Here is a 19,551-nt window from a genome sequence, read left to right as displayed (position 1 = left end):
AGACAGGGAACCGAGCCAAAGATGTCCATCCCAGTTGCCTTCAGACAGGGAACCGAGCCAAAGATGTCCATCCCAAATGACTTTAGACAGGGAACCGAACCAGAAATGTCCAATCTAATTGAGCTCAGAAAGGAAGCTCAGCAAAATATGCAACGTCCAGTTGCTTTCAAACAGGCAACTAGAGTCCAGACCTATAAAACGGCTTGTAACGGGGAGATTATCAATGGAAAATGCTACGAGTTCAACCCCAACACACTGTCCTACAAAGATGCCCAGGTAAGTCTGCTTACAGGACTGTGAAACAGTATTTGCTACCTTACAGATTTCTTCTGTCTCTTTTGGTTTGTTTGATCTGAAACATTTAAGTACAATTAAACACATTTAAAAATGAGAGATGACCTGAAAGTAGAATCAAATGACTATTTAATTTATTAAGGTTAAAAAAACCATACAAACCAACGTGGTAAAATTTGACAAACTAATTATGTCTTAAACCATGGCATCCATAACTGGTGATGTCTTGCATCACTTTGGAGAGCTTTAAATGGCCAATCTAAGACAATTCCACAGAAACTTCATCAGAAATCCTTCATTATGGAATCATCATAATGACTTTTTTGGCATTCTTCTTGGTCCACAAAAATTTGGGCCATTGAATTCTCCATGGGATGCCATTTTTGTCCATGTTGTTTTGGGTTCCTTTGTGACCTCTCTGGAAGAATTGTTAATTGAATTAATTTTGGTACACCGGCGACTCCTACCAAACTCACTGTTCCAATTTTTTGTCATCTTTGGACAATGTCTCTGTGGTTCCAGCCTTCGAAATGGCTTTGTAACCTTTTCAGACATCTCTGTTTCTCATTTGTTCTTCAATCTCTTTAGACAAGGATTAAGACACAATTTTAAATAATTTAGCTACTACATGTTGTGAGCCAGGCACTATACATGTCCTTCTCAAAAATTAGCATATTGTGATAAAGTTCATTATTTTCCATAATGTAATGATAAAAATTAAAGTGTCATATATTTTAGATTCATTGCACACCAACTGAAATATTTCAGGTCTTTTATTGTTTTAATACTGATGATTTTGGCATACAGCTCATGAAAACCCAAAATCCCTGTCTCAAAAAATTAGCATATTTCATCCAACCAATAAAAGAAATGTGTTTTAATACAAAAAAAGTCAACCTTCAAATAATTATGTTCAGTTATGCACTCAATACTTGGTCAGGAATCCTTTTGCAGCCTTCAATGCGTCGTGGCATGGAGGTAATCAGCCTGTGGCTCTGCTGAGGTGTTATGGAGGCCAGGATGCTTCGATAGCCTTAAGCTCATCCAGAGTTTTGGGTCTTGCGTGTCTCAACTTTCTCTTCACAATATCCCACAGATTCTCTATGGGGTTCAGATCAGGAGAGTTGGCAGGCCAATTGAGCACAGTAACACCATGGTCAGTAATACCAGTGGTTTTGGCACTGTGAGCAGGTGCCAGGTCGTGCTGAAAAATTACATCTTCATATCCATAAAGCTTTTCAGCAGATGGAAGCATGAAGTGCTCCAAAACCTCCTGATAGCTGCTGCATTGACCTGCCCTTGATAAAACACAGTGGACCAACACCAGCAGCTGACATGGCTCCCCAGACCATCACTGACTGTGGGTACTTGACACTGGAATTCTGACCTTTTGGCATTTCCTGCTCCCCAGTCTTGATTTCCGAATGACATGCAAAATTTGTTTTCATCCGAAAAAAGTACTTTGGACCACTGACTGAGCAACAGTCCAGTGCTGCTTCTCTGTAGCTCAGGTCAGGCGCTTCTGCTGCCGTTTCTGGTTCAAAAGTTTCTTGACCTGGGGAATGCAGCACCTGTAGCCCATTTCCTGCACACGTCTGTGCACAGTGGCTCTGGATGTTTCTACTCCAGACTCAGTCCACTTCCACAGGTCCCCAAAGTCTGGAATCGKCCSTTCTCCACAATCTTCCTCAGGGTCCGGTCACCTCTTCTCGTTGTGCAGCGTTTTCTGCCACACTTTTTCCTTCCCACTGAGGTGCCTTGATACAACACTCTGGGAACAGCCTATTCGTTCAGAAATGTCTTTCTGTGTCTTACCCTCTTGCTTGAGGGCGTCAGTGATGACCTTCTGGACAGCAGTCAGGTCAGCAGTCTTACCCATGATTGCGGTTTTGAGTTATGAACCAGGCTGGGAGTTTTTAAAAGCCTCAGGAATCTTTTGCAGGTGTTTAGAGTTACTTTGTTGAGTCGGATGATGAGGTTCATTGCTCGTTCAGAGAACCTTTTCATGATATTCTAATTTTTTGAGACAGGGATTTTGGGTTTTCATGAGCTGTATGCCAAAATCATCAGTATTAAAACAATAAAAGGCCTGAAATATTTCAGTTGGTGTGCAATGAATCTAAAATATATGACAGTTTAATTTTTATCATTACATTATGGAAAATAATTAACTTTTTCACAATATGCTAATTTTTTTGAGAAGGACTCGTATAAGAGATTTTTTGACTGTACTGGTTTGGCAGTAATCAGAACTTCATAATTAAGTTCTGCATAACTTCTTAGAGGAATCATAAAACCCCAGTTGTTAAATGTTGCTTGAAACTTTGTTTCCATTCAAATCTGAAACATTTCCATTCCCTCCACTCCACAGGCCTTTTGCAGAAATTTGGCCCCCAGTGCTGAGCTTGCCTCTGTAACAGACAGAGACCTCCATTCCCGACTGGTTTCCCTGGTAACCAAAGGAGGCGAGAACAACCCTGTGTTGACCTGGTTGGGAGGCATAGTCAAGGCAAGTTATTTTCACAAACGTTAAGATGAGGCAGACATCTTCCTCTGTATTGAAGGAATCTATCTACAAAACCCTTTTATTCAAGGACTGATGATGCAAGCTGGCTGTGGCAGCAAAAGGAGGCCAAGGAGAGTGTCATCAGATATCTTATCAACAGAATATATCATGTTATTCTTACCTTGGTGGAACATTGACCCTTGAACCTTTATTTGGAAGAGTTGCACACATTCCTCTCACTGGGAAAGGCCAAAATGTAAAAGCATTAATGAATGATTGGAGTTTTACTTCCAGCTCCAAACTTAACCTTTTTACTTTAATACATCAGCAGGCAACAATCATAATCTGGAGATTATTGGGTGTTTTGCCACAATGACTTGCTTTCCTGATATCAAGGACTACCAAGGCAAAAGTAATGTTAAAAAACCTATTTATTCTACTGTACTAGGCGTTATCAGCAAGGCTTTCATTATAAAAATGTAACTGGTAAAGCGCATCAGTTTTAATGCAATAGGATTTGGACACATTCAAAATAAAATGAAAAACTTTAAGGATAACATTTTAAAACATGCTACGCGAGTAAACAATTGTACTCAAGAGAAGCACTACTCTGATATATTTACATAAGTAAGTTTTCTAATAGATAATGCAAGATAACATAAAATTTCTGAAGTTGCTATTTTGAAAATATTCAAAACCTACCAAGTTAATCAAACTACTTCACCCAATTGTTTTAAAATTTTGCTTTCCATTATAGCTAGGTTGGCATTATCCATTAAAAACCCCAAATGAACAACATTTATCTAAGAAAATACACAAACTTTTAACTTCTAATGTTAATGAGGTTGTAAAATGTTTGCTTGGCGCCTCAGAACCAGCAGGCCTCATGGGTCGACGGGTCAAAATGGAGCTACAGCGACTGGATGCCGGGACACCCCAACATTCACGCCGACAAACCCGCCTGTGTCGAGATGTTCAAGATCGGTACGAAACGCACTCAGAACTTCACCAGGAAAAAAGCTGAATGAATCATAAATAGAATAAAAATCGGACTCATATTTTATCATTTTTATGTTCTTACTCGTGTTTTCAGATGAGAGCTGGTGGAGCGTGGCGGATTGTGAACTGAGGAGGGCGTCCCTCTGCACCTACCCAGTCGCTGCCTAAAAAAAAAAAAATCAAAGAAACAGGAAGTGATGTCAGATGGCGAAAGAGTTTCTCCAAATCTGCTGTACTCCTCAGATTGAGCTACTTACCACATCATGATTGAATCTCCTTAAATAAAACCAAGCATAACACAAAAAAAAGGTTATTTCTTTTTGTAATTTTTCAGCTTTATTGTTTAATGTAGCAAAAAAAAATAATTTTTTTTTCATAAAATGAAAACAAACTTCTTAATTTAGACAAGACTTTAATGATCATTTCCCACATGTGTATACAAAGCAGTTTGTACAGATTAGGGAGCCAAGTTAAAACAACTTTTAGTACCTAGAAAGTGCAAAAGGACATTTAAAAGACGCTGAAATAAAAATCATGCTGTACATTATATATATTTATATATATATTGTATTCATAAATAATCACAGATATACACACATCCATTTAGGTGACACTCACAGAGGATGTAGCTAAGACACAAAAAAGTATTTCTGATTATTATTTAAGTCTGAGATCACTGGTTCCCGTCGAGACTGCTAAGGTTGGACAAGTGGAATGCTGCGTAAAGTCGTAAAGTTTCAGGGACAAATGGCTTCATGACGTTTCTAGCTCTATTGTTGACACGACTGGCTTGAAGGCACTCCGTTTGTTGCAGTCGTGGAGCAGCTCAAACAGTGGCGAGAATGATAAAAAAAAAAAAATTATAAAAAATGTATTCAGAAAACAATTTAAGCACCTTTCACAGAAATCTCCAGGAGGACGCAGCTTGGTCTCTGCACTCCCCCGAACTGTGACTTTTAAATAAAGTAGTAAATACAAATTACAGGAAAAGAAAACAAAAATACGGTGCAAAAATAGCAATGTCATCCGTAGCTGCTTCATACTGCAGAGTAAATAACTCACTCATACTTTTAACAAGGCATGCAAACCACACTTGATGCCCTGCGAACAGAAAACTTCACCAATTATCAGTCATGATGAGAAACAGATATGAAAATATCAGAGGACGCTCTGTGCAGCGATGGAAGCAAATTAGTGAGACGCCGTCCGGGTTAGAGCAGAAGGAAGACTGGAATCAGAGACAGGAAGAAGAAGATATCGACAGGCACGCGACCAAGGAGCTGTATTGCTGCTAACACTGACATCTCAAAAAGCCCTTTCTTCTCTTTCTTCTGCAACAAGTCAGAGGAATTAAAAAAAACTATGCCAGGAGAATAATAAATCAGACATAAAAGAATGCTACTCATAAATAAACGCAAATTCAAGTAACTCAAAAACATTCAGCCGGTTTTTTTCTCCTGTTAAGTCGTCAGATAGATAATGTAGTGTTTAGTGGCAAAACAAAACGTCAACGCCGATTCGTCTCAGTGTTAATCAAAGTATGCCTCGATAGAGTTGTATGTTTTTACAGTGCTGACCACATTTACTGGCATTCCTGGTTAAGATGTGTAGAAAAACTTGAATTTTTTATTGCTGTAGCAGATTTTCAGAGTAAAACCCAACATTAAATTTTATTTATTTATTTATTTTATTCGGTGCTGATCTGGTGATTTATTCATCCTTACTCTGACACAATCTTCAGCCCAAGTACTCCATTTAAAATAAATAGAACAGAAAAATCTTTAGTTTTACCCAAAGTTTCACAGATCCTCCCCAAAATTAACAACTGGAAATGCAGGATGGTGAGAGAGGTAAAAGAAAAAGAGCAACTATTAGATGCTATAAATGTGGATTTTGCTAAACTCTACTGGAACTTTAGTTGGATGAGCAACTTTTGGGTGTGTTTTCTGTGAAATATAGACTAAAATATGAAAAAAAACATCAGGTGCGATGTGGGACGTATGACTTCTTTACCAAAAAGACAAAAATGGACTTTTGAAATGCCAGAAAAAGTTGAACATCTGGTTGAATCAACTGTGTGGGAATTTGCTACCGCAATAAATGATTATTTTTTTCCATACATCTTTACAGGCGTGCCAACAAATGTTTCTGTATACAAAAGCGTAGTAGAAGGCATAGAGTTTAGTCTTACTGCATAAGGCTGCGTGGCGGCAAATCTCAGCCGACATAAACCGACCCACCTGTCTGACTCAAAAATAAAGGTCACTTGAAACTAGATTTTAAAACAATGCTTCTCATGCACACACACATACACACACACACACTAGTTTGATTGTTTAACGTAATGAGGAATGAAGAGGGAATAAGTAGTGTACCACAGCGCCAGCGCCTTGATGGTCGATTCAAAGCAGGAAAGCAAAAAAAAATAAAGATGGAGATGCATGTTCTTATGAATCAAGCACCTGTTTAACTTGGGAGGGGGAGAAATGGAGGAACTTAAGGGGATCTATGAAAACGAATAAGAACCGGATGTGAAGGGGAGGCGGGAGTGTGTGGCTGGTCTGGGATCAGTTGCTCTCCTGCTGCGGGTTGTACTCCGTCTCCGTCGAGATCTGAGTCAGCCTCTTGCTGGAGCCCCACAGCTTTCGTGTGATCTGGCTCGATCGCATCTGGGAAGAGTGGAGGAAGAGGAGGAAGGAGGAAGGAGGGAGTAAAGAGGACGTGGGGGAGAAAGGTGTGGAGTCAAAAGAAATAAAAGAAGGAGGGAAAGGGAAAAAAGGGGGGATGTGATTCATGATAGGAGCTTGATTGACTTGTGAGGTAATTAAAAAAAACAATCAAGGCTTGATTCACTTCAGTGAGTCAATCTGGTCAAACAAAAATGAAGGAAAGTGAGAAGGTGCAATGATTGACATTTATGCGATTTTGGCACAAGATTATCCTCATTAGTTTCTTCGTCTTTATGGCTTTAGTTTGCAGGAGTTTCACAGCATATCTGTTAATGTCCAACCGGAGTCAAACACTAGAAAAACTGAATGAGATAAGAACGAAAAAAGTTGTTTTGATTTGATCCGTGTGGCTCAGACGTCAGTGTGTTTGCAGTGATTTCGCAACAGCGAGTGACAAGCGTCCCTGAGGAGGAGAGGCGAGTGTGTGGAGGAGTGAGCGGGAGTGTGTGTGTGTGTGTGTGTGGTTATCTACAGTGATAACATGGGGCGGCGGCGGTGGGAAATAAAATTTAAAAAAGAGTTGCAACATGCTAGAGTCTCTGCGGGCTAGATGTGGGGCTGAACACCAGCTGGTCCCGCTGGTGGAGCAGCCGCGTTGGCGAGCGAGCTCGCAGCGGCGCCAGCAGTGGCGAGGCCATGAGCGGCGAGCCCTCCAGGCTCTGAGCGATGTAGTTCCTCAGAGAGTTCTTTACCTCCGCCGGCTTGCCCACGCCTACGATGATCAGCTTGCCGTCGTCCAGGCCCACCAGGACGTGGCTCTGCTCCTTGGTGACGGAGACGCTGCGGACGGGAAGCCGCATGGCCATGGGCTCCGAGCAGAGAGACAGGCTGCCAGGGAGAAACGGCAGAGTTTAAAACCAACCAAATGACTGAAACTAAGAAAACATTTTCATTAATTTACGTAAATAAAAATGTTAATTAATGAGGAAAACTAAAACTAACCCGAACAATATTGGGAGTTAATAGAACTAATTAAAATTTGATGAAATCAGAGATGTAATCGGCACCTAAAAATTTACTGAAGTATGAAAAACTAAAACTACTGCTATATAAGCATTTCATATCAGTCAATATCAACAATTATTGATTAGGATTTTGTTTTAAATATCTAAAATATATTATTGACTCCATGCTGCTGTTTCTTTATTTCTAAGCAGTTATGAGGCTAAACTGATGCTGCGCCACTTCCTCAACCGGCTGTTGCTAGGTAAAAACAGAATGAGTGAGTTGCTAGGTAACCACAGAATGAGTGAGTTGCTAGGTAACCACAGAATGAGTGAGTTACTAGGTAACCACAGAATGAGTGACTTGCTAGGTAACCAAAGAGCGAGTGAGTTGAAGCCACCAACCTTGCTAAGCTAACCGTGAGAGATTGAGCAGTTAAAGCCTTTCATCTGCCTCCATCTCCCAGAATGCTTTGAAGTTCAGTAAATACTCTAGATGTTGAATATTCTATTAGCTGTATACCTATTGATACTGATTATGCATCTATGGCAATAAATACTTATTGATTTATTGTCCAGCCTTTAGTATAACTAATAAAAACTAAACTGAAACCAAAGAATATTTATTTAATACTAATAAAAACTAATTAAATTAGACAAGTAGTCACAACAAAATAAAATTTAAATCACAATGACAAACCCAGAACTATTACAAACCTGGAAATGCCATGATAAATCATCATGCATCATTCTCCCTTTGCGTTTATGACCTAATTTTCCACTTAAATTCAAACAAAGTAAAGTTTGCGGTTGGAGGAGTTTTAATACTTGAAAGAGTAGTCAGAGACAGAGGTCTGACCAGAATCAAGCAGCTGTGTTGCTTACCTGTAGAGATCCCGGATGGACAGGTATCCCTGCTCGCTCCCGATGATCACATACTCCCCTGAAACACACATGTCCGTCACCTGCTCCTTCAGCCGCTCGCTGCAGAGGTGCTTCCCGTTCACGGAGTAAAGATGTAGTGTGTTTTTATCCTGGAGAACAAGCAGCAAACACACATCGTAGCTCAGATTCATGCAGCTCTAACACTGAGCTCTATACATGTATAAACATGGATTTACTTTGAGTGTGGCTTTGCCCTCCAGGCAGGTGTGGACCAGCAGGTGACCCTCCCAGGATACGGCCAGGTGGAGGATGGACAGTGGCAGGGAGCTGTCGCACGGCGGCCGCAGGCAGCGCATGTACTGACCTCGACGCACGGTGTGGATGATCACTGTACCGTCCTGCAGGAAGAGGAACTGAGGTAACCTGAGGTAAGATGGAAGTATCATGCTTCTACAGACATGAAAAATATCTGTAGAAGCTGGGAATCCCAAATAATTTAGAGTTTCTGTAAATATGTGGGAGGAAAACATGACAAGAAACATGATAATACTGTGTTAGGGGATCAAATCCTTATTTCGCATGAAACCCCAGAAATTTAACAGTTTCCCCCAGAAAACTAGCTAAGCCTGCTGGTTGGGGGCTGGGGTAGTCATTCCTCCAGCGGCCCTTCATGTTTTTGAGTTAAACTTTTTTTAAAGTTGGCAGGAAATGTGAAAATATCACTTGATAATTATGCGTTATCGAAAGATTAATACTTGAACAACTATAAAGTCTTAAAAAACACAAATATTTTAAAAAAGACTTAAATAAATATCAAAGCTGAGCCTGGTGGGGGCACAAGTAAAGCCTGGTGGCCCGCCAGGCTTATAATACACTGGGGGAAGCCCTGAAGTTTTGCTCATGTTCTACTGAAAAACTGAACATTGTTAAAAATGTGGACTTTTTCCAGACTGCCAACTATTGTACTTCTTAATCTTTAGCCTTAAAATAATTAAACCTAGCTTACTCATGCTGGAATCGGTTAGATATTGAATTGGGATCTGTTCACACCACTAGATGGCAGCATCAGAAAACTTACTCTGGACCCAGAAACGGCCATATCCAGCTCAGTGCTGATGGCCACGCTCACCACCTCATCTGTGTGTCCGTACAGAACCTGGATGGGTTTGGATGACAGACCCACAGGAGCTCCACCCTTTAACAAACACAACACACTCACTTTATCACATGAAACACATGTTGCTTTTTTATTTTTGTGTCTCGTTAAAGACCCAACCTGCTGCAGAACCTGCCACACCATGCAGGTTGTGTCTCTGGAGCCAGAGATCAGGTGGATGCCACAGTGGTCTGTTGATAAGCAAGTTACGACATCTGAAGGGTAAACACAATAAAACCAAACATTAAAGTGAAAATTTAAGGAAAATAAACAAATGCTGATCATTTTAGGCTTTTTTTTTACCCATGTGTCGAATGTGTTGTCCCACTGTCTTGCCCTTGACCAGCGAAGTGACCCTAATGCTGTTGTCCCAGTGTCCGCCACTGAAGAGCAGCTTCCCGTCGTGGGAGACGACAAACAGGCCTGCTGCGAGGTCAACGCCAGGGGCAAACGGTCCTGACAGGAAGCGCTGGGTTCTACAGGAAGATTAAAAAGAAAAAAACAAGAAAAAACATGGCAACTTAGCATGATTTCTATATGAATTTTCATGGGAACCATGGGTCTTTAACAGTTCTTATATAATCCAAGTTTGTTTGGATCTCAGTTACACTTACATATTCATATATGAATAAACAAATGATCCGAAAGTTTTGGTCAGAAACAAATAATCAGTTAAAGCAGCACAAGACAAAAAGAAAGGAAGAAATGTGTAATCTGTAATAGAGTCCCTCAGTTAGCAGTTAAAATCCAAAACACAGCTGTGACTGTAATCGGTGCAGCATTCTCACTTGGTGTTGGACACTGTCGGGTCCTTAATGAAGGTGAAATAGTTGGAGATGTTCTTATTGTAAGGCAGCCACCCATGGGTCCCCAGCAGGCAGTTCTGGCTCACAGTCACCTGAAGGCACCAGAAAGAAAACAAAAACATTCAGGTTTCATGAACTTTTCCACATTTGGTGTATTTTATGTGACTTTTTGAAGTGTCTGGGCTCACCATTGTGTCAGGGCTTCCCTGGGTGATGAACGAATGGGACTGATTCTTTGGCACAACGGCTTTAACCAGCGGCACGTTGTCACTGATGCCCTGCAGTGTGTGGGCGGGACGTTCACGCATAAGAACACGATGGAATCATTTTGATTACATAAAGGGATTGGAAATACCTCAACAAAGAAGGACTTGAGGTCGCTGAGGTGTTCGAACATGTTGAGAGGACTCGAGTCCTGTTGAGACTTCCTCTTCTCCACTTCCTCCAGAGACAGGCGAACAGGATGGGGCTCCTACAGCCAAAGCATTATGTCAAGGTCCCTTTACTTTAAATATTTTGGAGATATTGTGCATCAGATATTGTACTTTACCTTAAGTAACTGGCAGGGGGTCTGACCAAAGTTGCTGATCATGCCTTCAACAGCTTTTCGCTCTTTGTCATCTGTGATTGCGTCCAAGTCCACAGCTCCTGCAAACACAGCAGGCTTAACATAAATGCAGCTGATGACAAACGGACGGATGGATTGGCAAACATCTAAATAAAATGCAAGATTTTCCAGGAAAAGTAAGAATCTTGGATTAACGCGGCTCTGCCCCCAAGAGGAAGCAGAGCAAACCTCCGACAGTGTTGTTCATAGTGGAACTCAATGCGTTATCCGAGACATTTTCGGAGTTATTTCTGCCTCACCAGTGGACACTGTGGCAAAGAAATTTCTCCAAGGAATTCTACATCAAATCTGTAAGGTTATTTGTGGGAAACCACTGACAAGTCAACATTAAAGCCATTCTTCCTTTCGCTGTCAGAGGAAGAATGATGAAGGTCATAAAGTCTCATTGGATGTGAGAGTGAAAGCTGTGTCTGATGACTAGTAAGCCAGATTAAATTATACCGGCTTGCGAAAATCTGCCTTCAGGAAATTTCTTAAAAATAAACATTATCATAAAAAGGTGCTTAAATGTAAATACTGCAGTTACTGCAGCACATTTAACGTTGGAATTTACAAACATAAAACCAAGCATAACTACCTTTACTTATGAATCTTTGATGTAACTATCGATGTGTCATTATGACAAAAAAACGGGATGTTTACTACTAGTTACCTTCATGCATGTTACCTTGCATGAAGGTAACGTCCATTCATGGACATGAGGTCCATAAATGACCTCATGTCATTCATGGACATGAGGTCGGCCATAGGCCATTATCCGTTTCTGGCATTATTCCAGTCTCCGTTTGGTTTTGGTAATGTAATAAATTGCATTCCACCCTCTAAACACTCTGTTCCTCACTGATAGTTTTTTGACCATGATTTCGTTAGCAATGACAAACCCGGCAATGTTGTTGGAGGTTCAGTTCCAAGAAATAAGGGGCGTGTGCTTAGGAACAAATAGCGACCAGCGATTGGTCAGTTGCTGACAAACCCCCTAGAATGACTGACAGGTGACGTTAGGAGCTGCAGTGCGTTACCTTCGTAGGTGCAGTAGTAAAAGACGTTGAGGGCCTCCACAGCTGCTGGGCCCCTCTGTTTGTAACCAAAGATCAAATCGATCCACTCGTGGAGATGGGCTGAGACGTACTCTGACTCCTGATAACGTAAACACACATGAGCTGCTGTTTGCAGTTACCCCACACCAGCAGGAGTCCAACTGGGCCTCACCAGAGCTTTGCGATGCTTGTAGATGAAGTCCTCAGGGGATTTGGCCCATTTAGGGAGAACAATGTTGTGTACCCTCTCCTTAGAGATCTGCAGGCGGCCTAGATCAAAATCTGATCAGATAAAAATACGGAGGGTTAATGAAGAATATAAAGGGGAGGTGTTAAAAAACTCACCAACTCACCATTTTGGTTCTCCAGAAATTCAGGGAAGTAGAAGAACTCTGGGATGAGCTCCTTGACATCGTTGGGGTTGTCCATAAGGGTTTGCCACGTGGCTGGGATGGAGTGGAACTGGCGGTCGGCGCAGTCAAACCTGAGACGAGTCAACATGTATGAGCTAAACCGTTAGCAAGAAATAAAGAGAGGAAGACGAAGAAATCAACCATCCTCACCGTCCACTCTGCAGCTGGATGTGCAGCGAGGTGAAGGGCTCCACTCGGATCATGTAGTGCATCACTCCGGCAGCATTAGAGTAGTGGGTACCATAATGGAAACGATCTATAGTGCCTGTTGGGTCCTCAAAACTTTCATACCTAAAGGTACACAAGGAGAGGTTGCCCTTCATGGAGCTGTGTTCAAAGGTTATAAGGAGGATACACCAGGAGGAAAATGATGAGTACTTCTCTCTGACTGCTTTAGCATTGCGTTCGTTCTGCACTGCCACCGGCTTCGATAGATCCCTGAACACCCGCGGGTCAGAGAGGTCCAGCTCCTCTGAGCTGTAGTCGGTTAAGATCCAGGGAAACTGAACAAACACACAACATCCCTTCAGAAACTCGTGTATCAACGGTTTCACCATAAAAAACCAAGTTCTGAACGTACCACTGGGTACTGCGAGAGGTCGTTGTACGTTCTGCCTGCAATAGTGTTCAGCTGCATTAAGTAGTCGAAGTTGGAAATCTCTCGGTTCACCCATTTCTGAAACAAGATGAAAAATGTGCACGTAGAAACAGAAAATTAATCATGCAAAGTGTTTCATGTGATTCTAAGAGAATTAGGCCTTATTGGTAAAGCTGCACAAATATATCGTAAACAGATTTTTATTGAATCTATAAACATTAAGGTAGATCAGGCATTTCCAACCGATATTGTACAAAGCTTTTGCAGGTTTCATGAACTCAAATTTAAGATTTTTTAAAGACCCTTTTGAATTAAATTTAAGACCTGTATCATGACAGAAATGTTAAAGATTTGTCCAGCCAACTGTCAAATAAATTTGGATAGACGCAAAAAAGCTATCTAGATAGCTAGCAGGGTATGTTAGCAGCCAGTTTGTGGTGGCATTAACCGACTTGAGTCACAGAACAAAATGAAAATGTCCGAGTGTGACTCAAATTTTTGCCTGACAGAAAATTCTAGTGAGGAAAAAAATACATAAAATATACGAGATTTGATCTGTCAAGATAAAATGTAATACTTATTAACGTATTAAATTTATTTTAAGACATTTTAAGGCTTTTTAAGGATCCACACACAACCTGATGTTATCAAGTTATTTTGCACGTGAAACTGAATTGAATGTATCTAATTTGGTCTAATCCTATAATACATGTTTATATTGCAGCACTGAAGTGAAATCAGGTGTGTTTTCACCTGTGTGAGTCCAGAAGCCTTCAGGAGCTCCTGAGGTGATCGGGTCCCATAAAGGCTGAGCGATCGCAGCAGCAGCATGCGGCTGTACACTTTGTTCCTCACCTGTAAAAACCCCCCCAAAAACATTTAACAACTTCAATTATTTTTCTAGTTTAAAAAGATAAAGAAGGACTTATACACTGCAAGTGAATTGAATCACCTCTTTTTTAAAGTTCAGGAAATAATTGGTTTGGTCAATGAGGAAGATTTCAAGAGCCGAGCGACGCAGGTTGTATCGTCGGAGGTGGACCTCCCGGATCTGTGAAAGCGGCCATTTAAAGTCGTGACCCACTCCTGTGAAGAAACAGACGATTAAATCAAGAAGTTAACTTAGTGTTTCCACAGGTTAAGTCTTCTCCTCACCCTCCTCCTTCTCCTGGCTGCTGTCATAGAAGTAGATGTGCTGAGTGGTGAGCTCCAGGCGGCCTGGGACGACGTCCACCACCGTCACCAGCTCACAGTCCTCCCACAACACCATTTTCTCCTTCTGACCCGCCTCCTCTGCTTCGGCCCTACAGGATGCAGCAGAACAAAACAGACACATCAACATTGAATCTCAATTTCTACTATTCATAAAAGTGTTTGGATATTTATCTGACTGGTTGCTAGCGGCAGCAGGGTCATCCTCCGGCAGATCCAGGATGTCGTCCTCCAAGTCGCTGACTTTAACTTGCTTCACAGCTTCCAGAAGCAGAGACTCTGGATTCACACGCTGCTGATGGACGCCTGAGTGGGTCGGAGAGAAAAGATGGGATAAAACCTGAGTGGACTGACTCAGGAAATGTCACAATAACGAGGACACGCTTGTCTTACCCAGGTTGTCTCTCAGAGCGCTGGCCTCTCGGTGAGGGTCAAAGTTGTAATTGCGAACCAGCTTCAGCCTCATTCTGGAGAAGTTCTCAGCGCTGGACACTCTCCAGTGCGTCTCGTCTTGTAGTCTGTTGGAAACGGTTCAGAAATGAGGAATCGCTAGAAGCTTCACAAACGCATAAACGTGACGATGTGTGGATTTAAAAAAGCTTCTCCAGATTCCAGTTCATTCAAGCAGAAGACTTTCAGCTTTTTGATTTTTAGAAAATGAAAGGAGGAAAAGTGCAGAGAACATCAGGGTTAGTGTACCTGTCAGCCCATGGACCCCTTTCACACACCAAGCCCCGCCGTGCTGCCTTCCACTGCCTGAGGGTGGCGTTGTTTTGGCTGTGTTGCTGCTTCAGCATGTTGTTGTATCGCAGGTTTTCTTGCCGACTGCGGCGTGAGAACGGCTCCACAAACTGTTCCTAAGGGCAGACAGGACATCGGCGAGTTTCTTGGAGTTTCTCGCTTTGTTTTCATCGTGTCGTCGGAACGGTCGGCTCACCTGGAAGCGGATCTTGCTCTCTCCTCTCTCCCTTTCCCTCTTGTGCAAGCTGACCATGAAGGCCTCATAGCACTCCTTCCAGTACAGAGCCATGGTCTCATGACCCTGACTGAACATCTCGATTTCATACTGCTTCATGTACGGAATGATCTGTAGTCAAAAAAAAACAAAAGATGGTTTTTATTTTTGCATCACGAATCATGAGAAATTAATTTGTTAGCAGCAGAGAATCTGAGCTTCGTACGTATTTGTCGAGGTAGACACGCCACTCGGGTGAGTTGCAGTACAGCTTGAAGTCCTCGAAGAAAGACGGGCTGCCGTTGGTGTCGGGCAGCTGAGGCAGGTGCAGCTCCATGTAGAGGAGGCGGTGGACTTTGGAGAGCAGCGTCCGCAGAACAGGAACCAGGAAGGAGTAGGTCTCCTCGGTTTGCTCCTGGACGGTTCGCTGCAGGATTGCCTCCAGCTTCCCCAGCAGGTAGCAGGCCTCGTCCTGACTCGACACTTCTTTAGTTTGCAGGATGCCGTTCAGTTTGGCCGAGGCCAACGCGCATACCTGAGAAAGATTGAGGCCATTATTCATTTTACTTAATTCATTTGAAGTTTAAAATAAACATGTCACATGTTGACATAAGCAAAAGATTTGAAGAAAATTGATTTGAAAGGCTGACGTGTAAATAATGACACTTTTAAAGAGAAGTTGCATTAAAAGTTGAATTAAAGCTGATTTACTTCCTGACAAAAGGTATAAACATTTATGATTGTATTTTCTACCCATTCTCTCAACCATCCATAGCTACATTGAATTTAAGTTTCTAAATATGAAGAAAAATTAACCTCTGTGTCTTCCTGAGCCATGAAGCCCAGTAGGAGTCTCAGTCCAACTTGTGAGAGCTGGAACCACTGGGTCCCAGCAGAGTACCACACCATGAGGCAGTCCATTAGTGTCACAGCTTCTTCTAGGACCTTATCGGTCCACAATGCCGGGTTGACCAACCCCTCCGCCTGGAGGAAGTCCTGCACGATGTGAAGCAGGCGAACCGCGTTCTCAGTGTGCTGCGGTAGCGAAGCAGCCGAGGCTTCCCGGTTGTCAGTCACCGCCCACTCCAACATGCGCTCCAACAGACTAGAAAACAACGAAGCAACAGTTAATGAGGTTATCCTACAAATAAATACTCGGTGTGATTCCCTGGACCGGACGCTGACCTGAGCTTGATCTGGTCGACAGGAAGCAGCAGCTCGTTGGCCGTCCCCAGTTTGGTGAGAGCCGAGAAGACCTGGCCCCGCTCCAGCCACGCCGAGTCGTCCGAGCCCTCGACTCCTCGCCACATCACACACAGGACGATCTCCAGCAGCATGCTGCACAGCTCCTCCTCCGCCCTCTAGAGGGCGACAAGAGACAGACATTTCCTCACTACATCATTAAATGAAGCTCCTTTATGGTGAATTTACAGCAGGGAGAAACATTAAAAGCTGTAAAAAAAAAAATTCCTGCAGGTTTTCTACTGGACTAACCACTAGGATTGACTTGGATGGATTGATATCAAATTAAATATAAAAAATAAAGCTGTAAAGCTTAAAAAATGAATGTCTGAATTCACCTCAACATTGTTGAAGGATTCCCCCAGTGAGATATTGTCACTAAAGAGGAATCCGTCTTCAGTAAAGGAAGATGTTGGATCTTTATCCCCAGAGCTCCCAGGGAGAGGTTTTGTCGTTTCCAGGGGCGACGGCGTACTGGGCATGCTCCCAGGCGTTTGGTTGCCGCTCTCTGCGCCCTCAAAGGCCTGAATGTGCGACAGATCCAACGTCAAGACCCCCGATTTACCCAGCACCCACGGCTTGACCGGCAGCTGTGGCTCGGTAGAGGCAGAGGAAGATGGCGTGTCCAGCAGCGAGATGACGTCTCCGTTCTCCAGACTGTCCACAGAGCGGACGTCTCCTATGCTGAGCCGGTCGTCCTCCAGGCGGTCCAGGCGGCCGCTGCTGCTCGTTCGCGGCCTCCTTTCCAGCGGCAGCTCCAGGCGGTTATTGCTGCTGCTGCCATTACGATTTAAGTCCAAACTGCAAGTGCTGGCTGTATCCGAGCTGCGCAAGGTGAGGGACCCCTCGCCTCGTAAGTACAGTCGCATGAGAGTGTCCTGCCAACACTGCTGCTTGGAGATCTGATGGGCGGCGTCCTGTTGGGACTGAAGCAGCTGGTACACCTGAAGGCAGGAGGTAAGGGGTTAAACTTTAAGCGTAACCACTCTTAAACTGATGAGCTCAGCAGTTCCACCAGGTGTCTGCTAATTAATGCTGGCTAGTCTGGAGGAGCTGAGTGGGAGTGGAGATGTGTCTCAAAGGCGGGGCTAGGTCCACACAGGTGTTTTGCACAGTTGAATGGTTGCGATAAAGATGAAAGGATTTCTCAAACATGTATAAAATAATTAAGGTAACACTTCAAGAATGTTTTTGATGTGAAAATAAAATCACAACATGATATAAATCTCAAAAATCTGATTTTAAAGCAGTGCATATTCATCACAATGACATCAACAAACTGCATTAGCTGCATTTCTTACCCTCTTGCAGACAATCAGGCGCACGCTTGGTCCGGCCCGGTGTGTGAGCTGTACCAGAGCCATCAGGTCCTTGTAGTTCACAACTTGATCTGCAGAGTTAAACATTTGAGTTAATTTAATTTGAAAAAACGTGTTGATTGACCATCTTCACATAAACTGAAGTAAAAGTGGACTCTGACCTGTATGGAGGATCTGGTTGAGGAGGCAGCGGATCAGGGTGGGAGTGATGTGAAGCTCAGAGAAGATCAGCGACAGCCCCGTGTAGCCGGCCTCCCTCAGGCGCAGTCGCTGCTTGTTCCTCTCATAAACCCGGTCGCAGCGCAGCATCCGCTCAAACAGCTGCGCAGACAACACGACAACCTCATAGCATCTCTTAAAAGTAGCTCCCTCCTTCCAGGATGGAGTCTACTCACCTTGAAGACGAGCTCCCTCAGCCGGTCTGAGTGCTTGTTGTTGAGCAGAAGCGTGTAGCAGGAATCTGCTGCTGCCGGCTCAAACAGGAGCAGGAAGAGCTGGTCTTTGGCCGGGCTGCTCTGCAGGAGGCCGAGCAGCATCTCTAGAAGGCTGCACAGCTGCAAACAACACAACCAAACCAGGAATGACCAAAGCTGTCGCAATAAATCTATCAATAAATGGTGGTTTTTCTTGTTTTTTAATCTGTCCGAGCCTAATAATGAATATTTTTTGAAGGGAAATTTGTTTACAGAGACGTTATAATCCATTAAATTTATGGTTTTTAGTTGTTTTGAATGTTTCAGATTTCCAATTCTTGGGTTATTTATTGTTTAGAAAGTTATTTGGTCTTTGGGAGAATGATCTTGCATTATTATTATTTCATTATATTACTACAAAATGTTTTTTTATTGCAATAATTTATCATTGAGCAAATTTTGTAATCGTGACAGGCCTAGTAATGATTTTAGGTATAGTATATGAATGAACAGAGTTTCAGTTTAAGACTATCTGAATAAACTCACCTGGTCTTCATCTCCAATAGCAGCAATGTATCCCAGAATGCTGTGCATCTCTTCCTGCGACATGCCCTTGCTGATGTAATACTTGACGAGGCCACAGAGAGACGCTCTGATGGTCCGAACGTCGTCGCCACTCAGGTCGTTCTCCTTGTTGGCGTTCTTCCTGAAGCGCGGCGCAGATGGCAATCAGCTTTTCCAGACTGAAACGGAAACGTGTAAACTTCTGCAACGTACCCGTAATACAGCCGCATGGTGTCCAGCAGAAACTGGACTCCATATTTCTTCCTGAACTGCTTCCTGTCGTCCTTGATGACAGTGGACATGTACTGGATGTGACCTTGGGGAAAACCGGGAAAACGTTAAATCGGAAACTCTCCTTCCTCTTCCTTGAGCAGGTAACCATCCAGGCCTCACCGATACGCAGAGGGAAATCTCCTTTGTTCCAGATGTTGAAGTTGAACAGCAAATGTGAGTGGATCTGCTGCAGCAGAGCCTGGTTCTTCTCATAGGTCACCTGCTCAATCAGCAGCTGCACAGCGACCAGCACGCTGACGTCCACGTGACCCGCTGGAAGCTGCAATCAAACAAAACAATATCCAGGCCATTAGCTTAAATCTACACACTTCCTGATTGGCACAAAACGAGCCATTTAAGACACAAGCAGAGGTACCAAACTAGGGCTTTATAAGGCAATGTGAAACCCAAGAAACAAGATAAAGAACAAGCAGGAGAAGGAAAACACGTCAATGTTTTATTTGGATCGTTACCAGTCACTGGGTGTGGCCAACTCTACCGAGAACAACGTTCACCACATCTGAGACACTTTCATTTTTATCTGCGTCTCTGTGGAGGCTTTTATTTTCCCATAGCAA

At 43.0% G+C, this 19,551-nt stretch overlaps 2 protein-coding genes across 6 annotated transcripts in view; one reads left to right on the top strand and one right to left on the bottom strand.

The window, feature by feature from the left end:
• The window catches only part of LOC103476412 (uncharacterized), a 6,016-nt gene extending 2,038 nt beyond the window's left edge, over nt 1-3,978 (top strand). The window contains exons 5-8 of the mRNA XM_008428734.2: nt 7-276; nt 2,666-2,803; nt 3,673-3,784; nt 3,894-3,978. Coding sequence (XP_008426956.1) covers nt 7-276; nt 2,666-2,803; nt 3,673-3,784; nt 3,894-3,967 — 594 coding nt within the window. The 3' untranslated portion in view covers nt 3,968-3,978. The remainder of the gene's footprint in view (nt 1-6; nt 277-2,665; nt 2,804-3,672; nt 3,785-3,893) is intronic.
• Nucleotides 3,979-4,194: 216 nt separating this feature from the next.
• nbeal1 (neurobeachin-like 1) overlaps nt 4,195-19,551 on the bottom strand; it is a 38,456-nt gene continuing 23,099 nt past the window's right edge. For 3 of the 5 annotated variants that reach the window (XM_017302267.1, XM_017302274.1, XM_017302269.1), the window contains 33 exons: nt 19,094-19,253; nt 18,914-19,016; nt 18,683-18,842; nt 18,119-18,277; nt 17,885-18,044; nt 17,706-17,794; nt 16,743-17,348; nt 16,348-16,523; nt 15,979-16,267; nt 15,389-15,697; nt 15,145-15,294; nt 14,907-15,064; nt 14,601-14,725; nt 14,387-14,513; nt 14,151-14,299; nt 13,948-14,081; nt 13,749-13,850; nt 12,978-13,073; nt 12,776-12,900; nt 12,548-12,688; nt 12,338-12,468; nt 12,157-12,266; nt 11,967-12,084; nt 10,870-10,967; nt 10,675-10,791; nt 10,508-10,597; nt 10,302-10,411; nt 9,817-9,989; nt 9,634-9,728; nt 9,436-9,552; nt 8,594-8,755; nt 8,358-8,506; nt 7,020-7,356 (listed from right to left, as the gene is read on the bottom strand). In XM_017302267.1, the coding sequence (XP_017157756.1) occupies nt 7,059-7,356; nt 8,358-8,506; nt 8,594-8,755; nt 9,436-9,552; nt 9,634-9,728; nt 9,817-9,989; nt 10,302-10,411; nt 10,508-10,597; nt 10,675-10,791; nt 10,870-10,967; nt 11,967-12,084; nt 12,157-12,266; nt 12,338-12,468; nt 12,548-12,688; nt 12,776-12,900; nt 12,978-13,073; nt 13,749-13,850; nt 13,948-14,081; nt 14,151-14,299; nt 14,387-14,513; nt 14,601-14,725; nt 14,907-15,064; nt 15,145-15,294; nt 15,389-15,697; nt 15,979-16,267; nt 16,348-16,523; nt 16,743-17,348; nt 17,706-17,794; nt 17,885-18,044; nt 18,119-18,277; nt 18,683-18,842; nt 18,914-19,016; nt 19,094-19,253 (5,286 nt within the window). In that variant the 3' untranslated portion in view covers nt 7,020-7,058. Of the gene's footprint in view, nt 6,469-7,019; nt 7,357-8,357; nt 8,507-8,593; nt 8,756-9,435; nt 9,553-9,633; nt 9,729-9,816; nt 9,990-10,301; nt 10,412-10,507; nt 10,598-10,674; nt 10,792-10,869; nt 10,968-11,966; nt 12,085-12,156; nt 12,267-12,337; nt 12,469-12,547; nt 12,689-12,775; nt 12,901-12,977; nt 13,074-13,748; nt 13,851-13,947; nt 14,082-14,150; nt 14,300-14,386; nt 14,514-14,600; nt 14,726-14,906; nt 15,065-15,144; nt 15,295-15,388; nt 15,698-15,978; nt 16,268-16,347; nt 16,524-16,742; nt 17,349-17,705; nt 17,795-17,884; nt 18,045-18,118; nt 18,278-18,682; nt 18,843-18,913; nt 19,017-19,093; nt 19,254-19,551 lie in introns of those variants that run through there. The other 2 variants (XM_008428744.2, XM_008428775.2) reach the window with 1 other exon arrangement.

This window comes from Poecilia reticulata, linkage group LG2 (genome assembly GCF_000633615.1).
Source record: "Poecilia reticulata strain Guanapo linkage group LG2, Guppy_female_1.0+MT, whole genome shotgun sequence".
NCBI classification, from domain to species: domain Eukaryota; kingdom Metazoa; phylum Chordata; class Actinopteri; order Cyprinodontiformes; family Poeciliidae; genus Poecilia; species Poecilia reticulata.
Note: the sequence above shows the minus strand (reverse complement) of the source record. Positions and strands in the feature narration are given on the sequence as shown.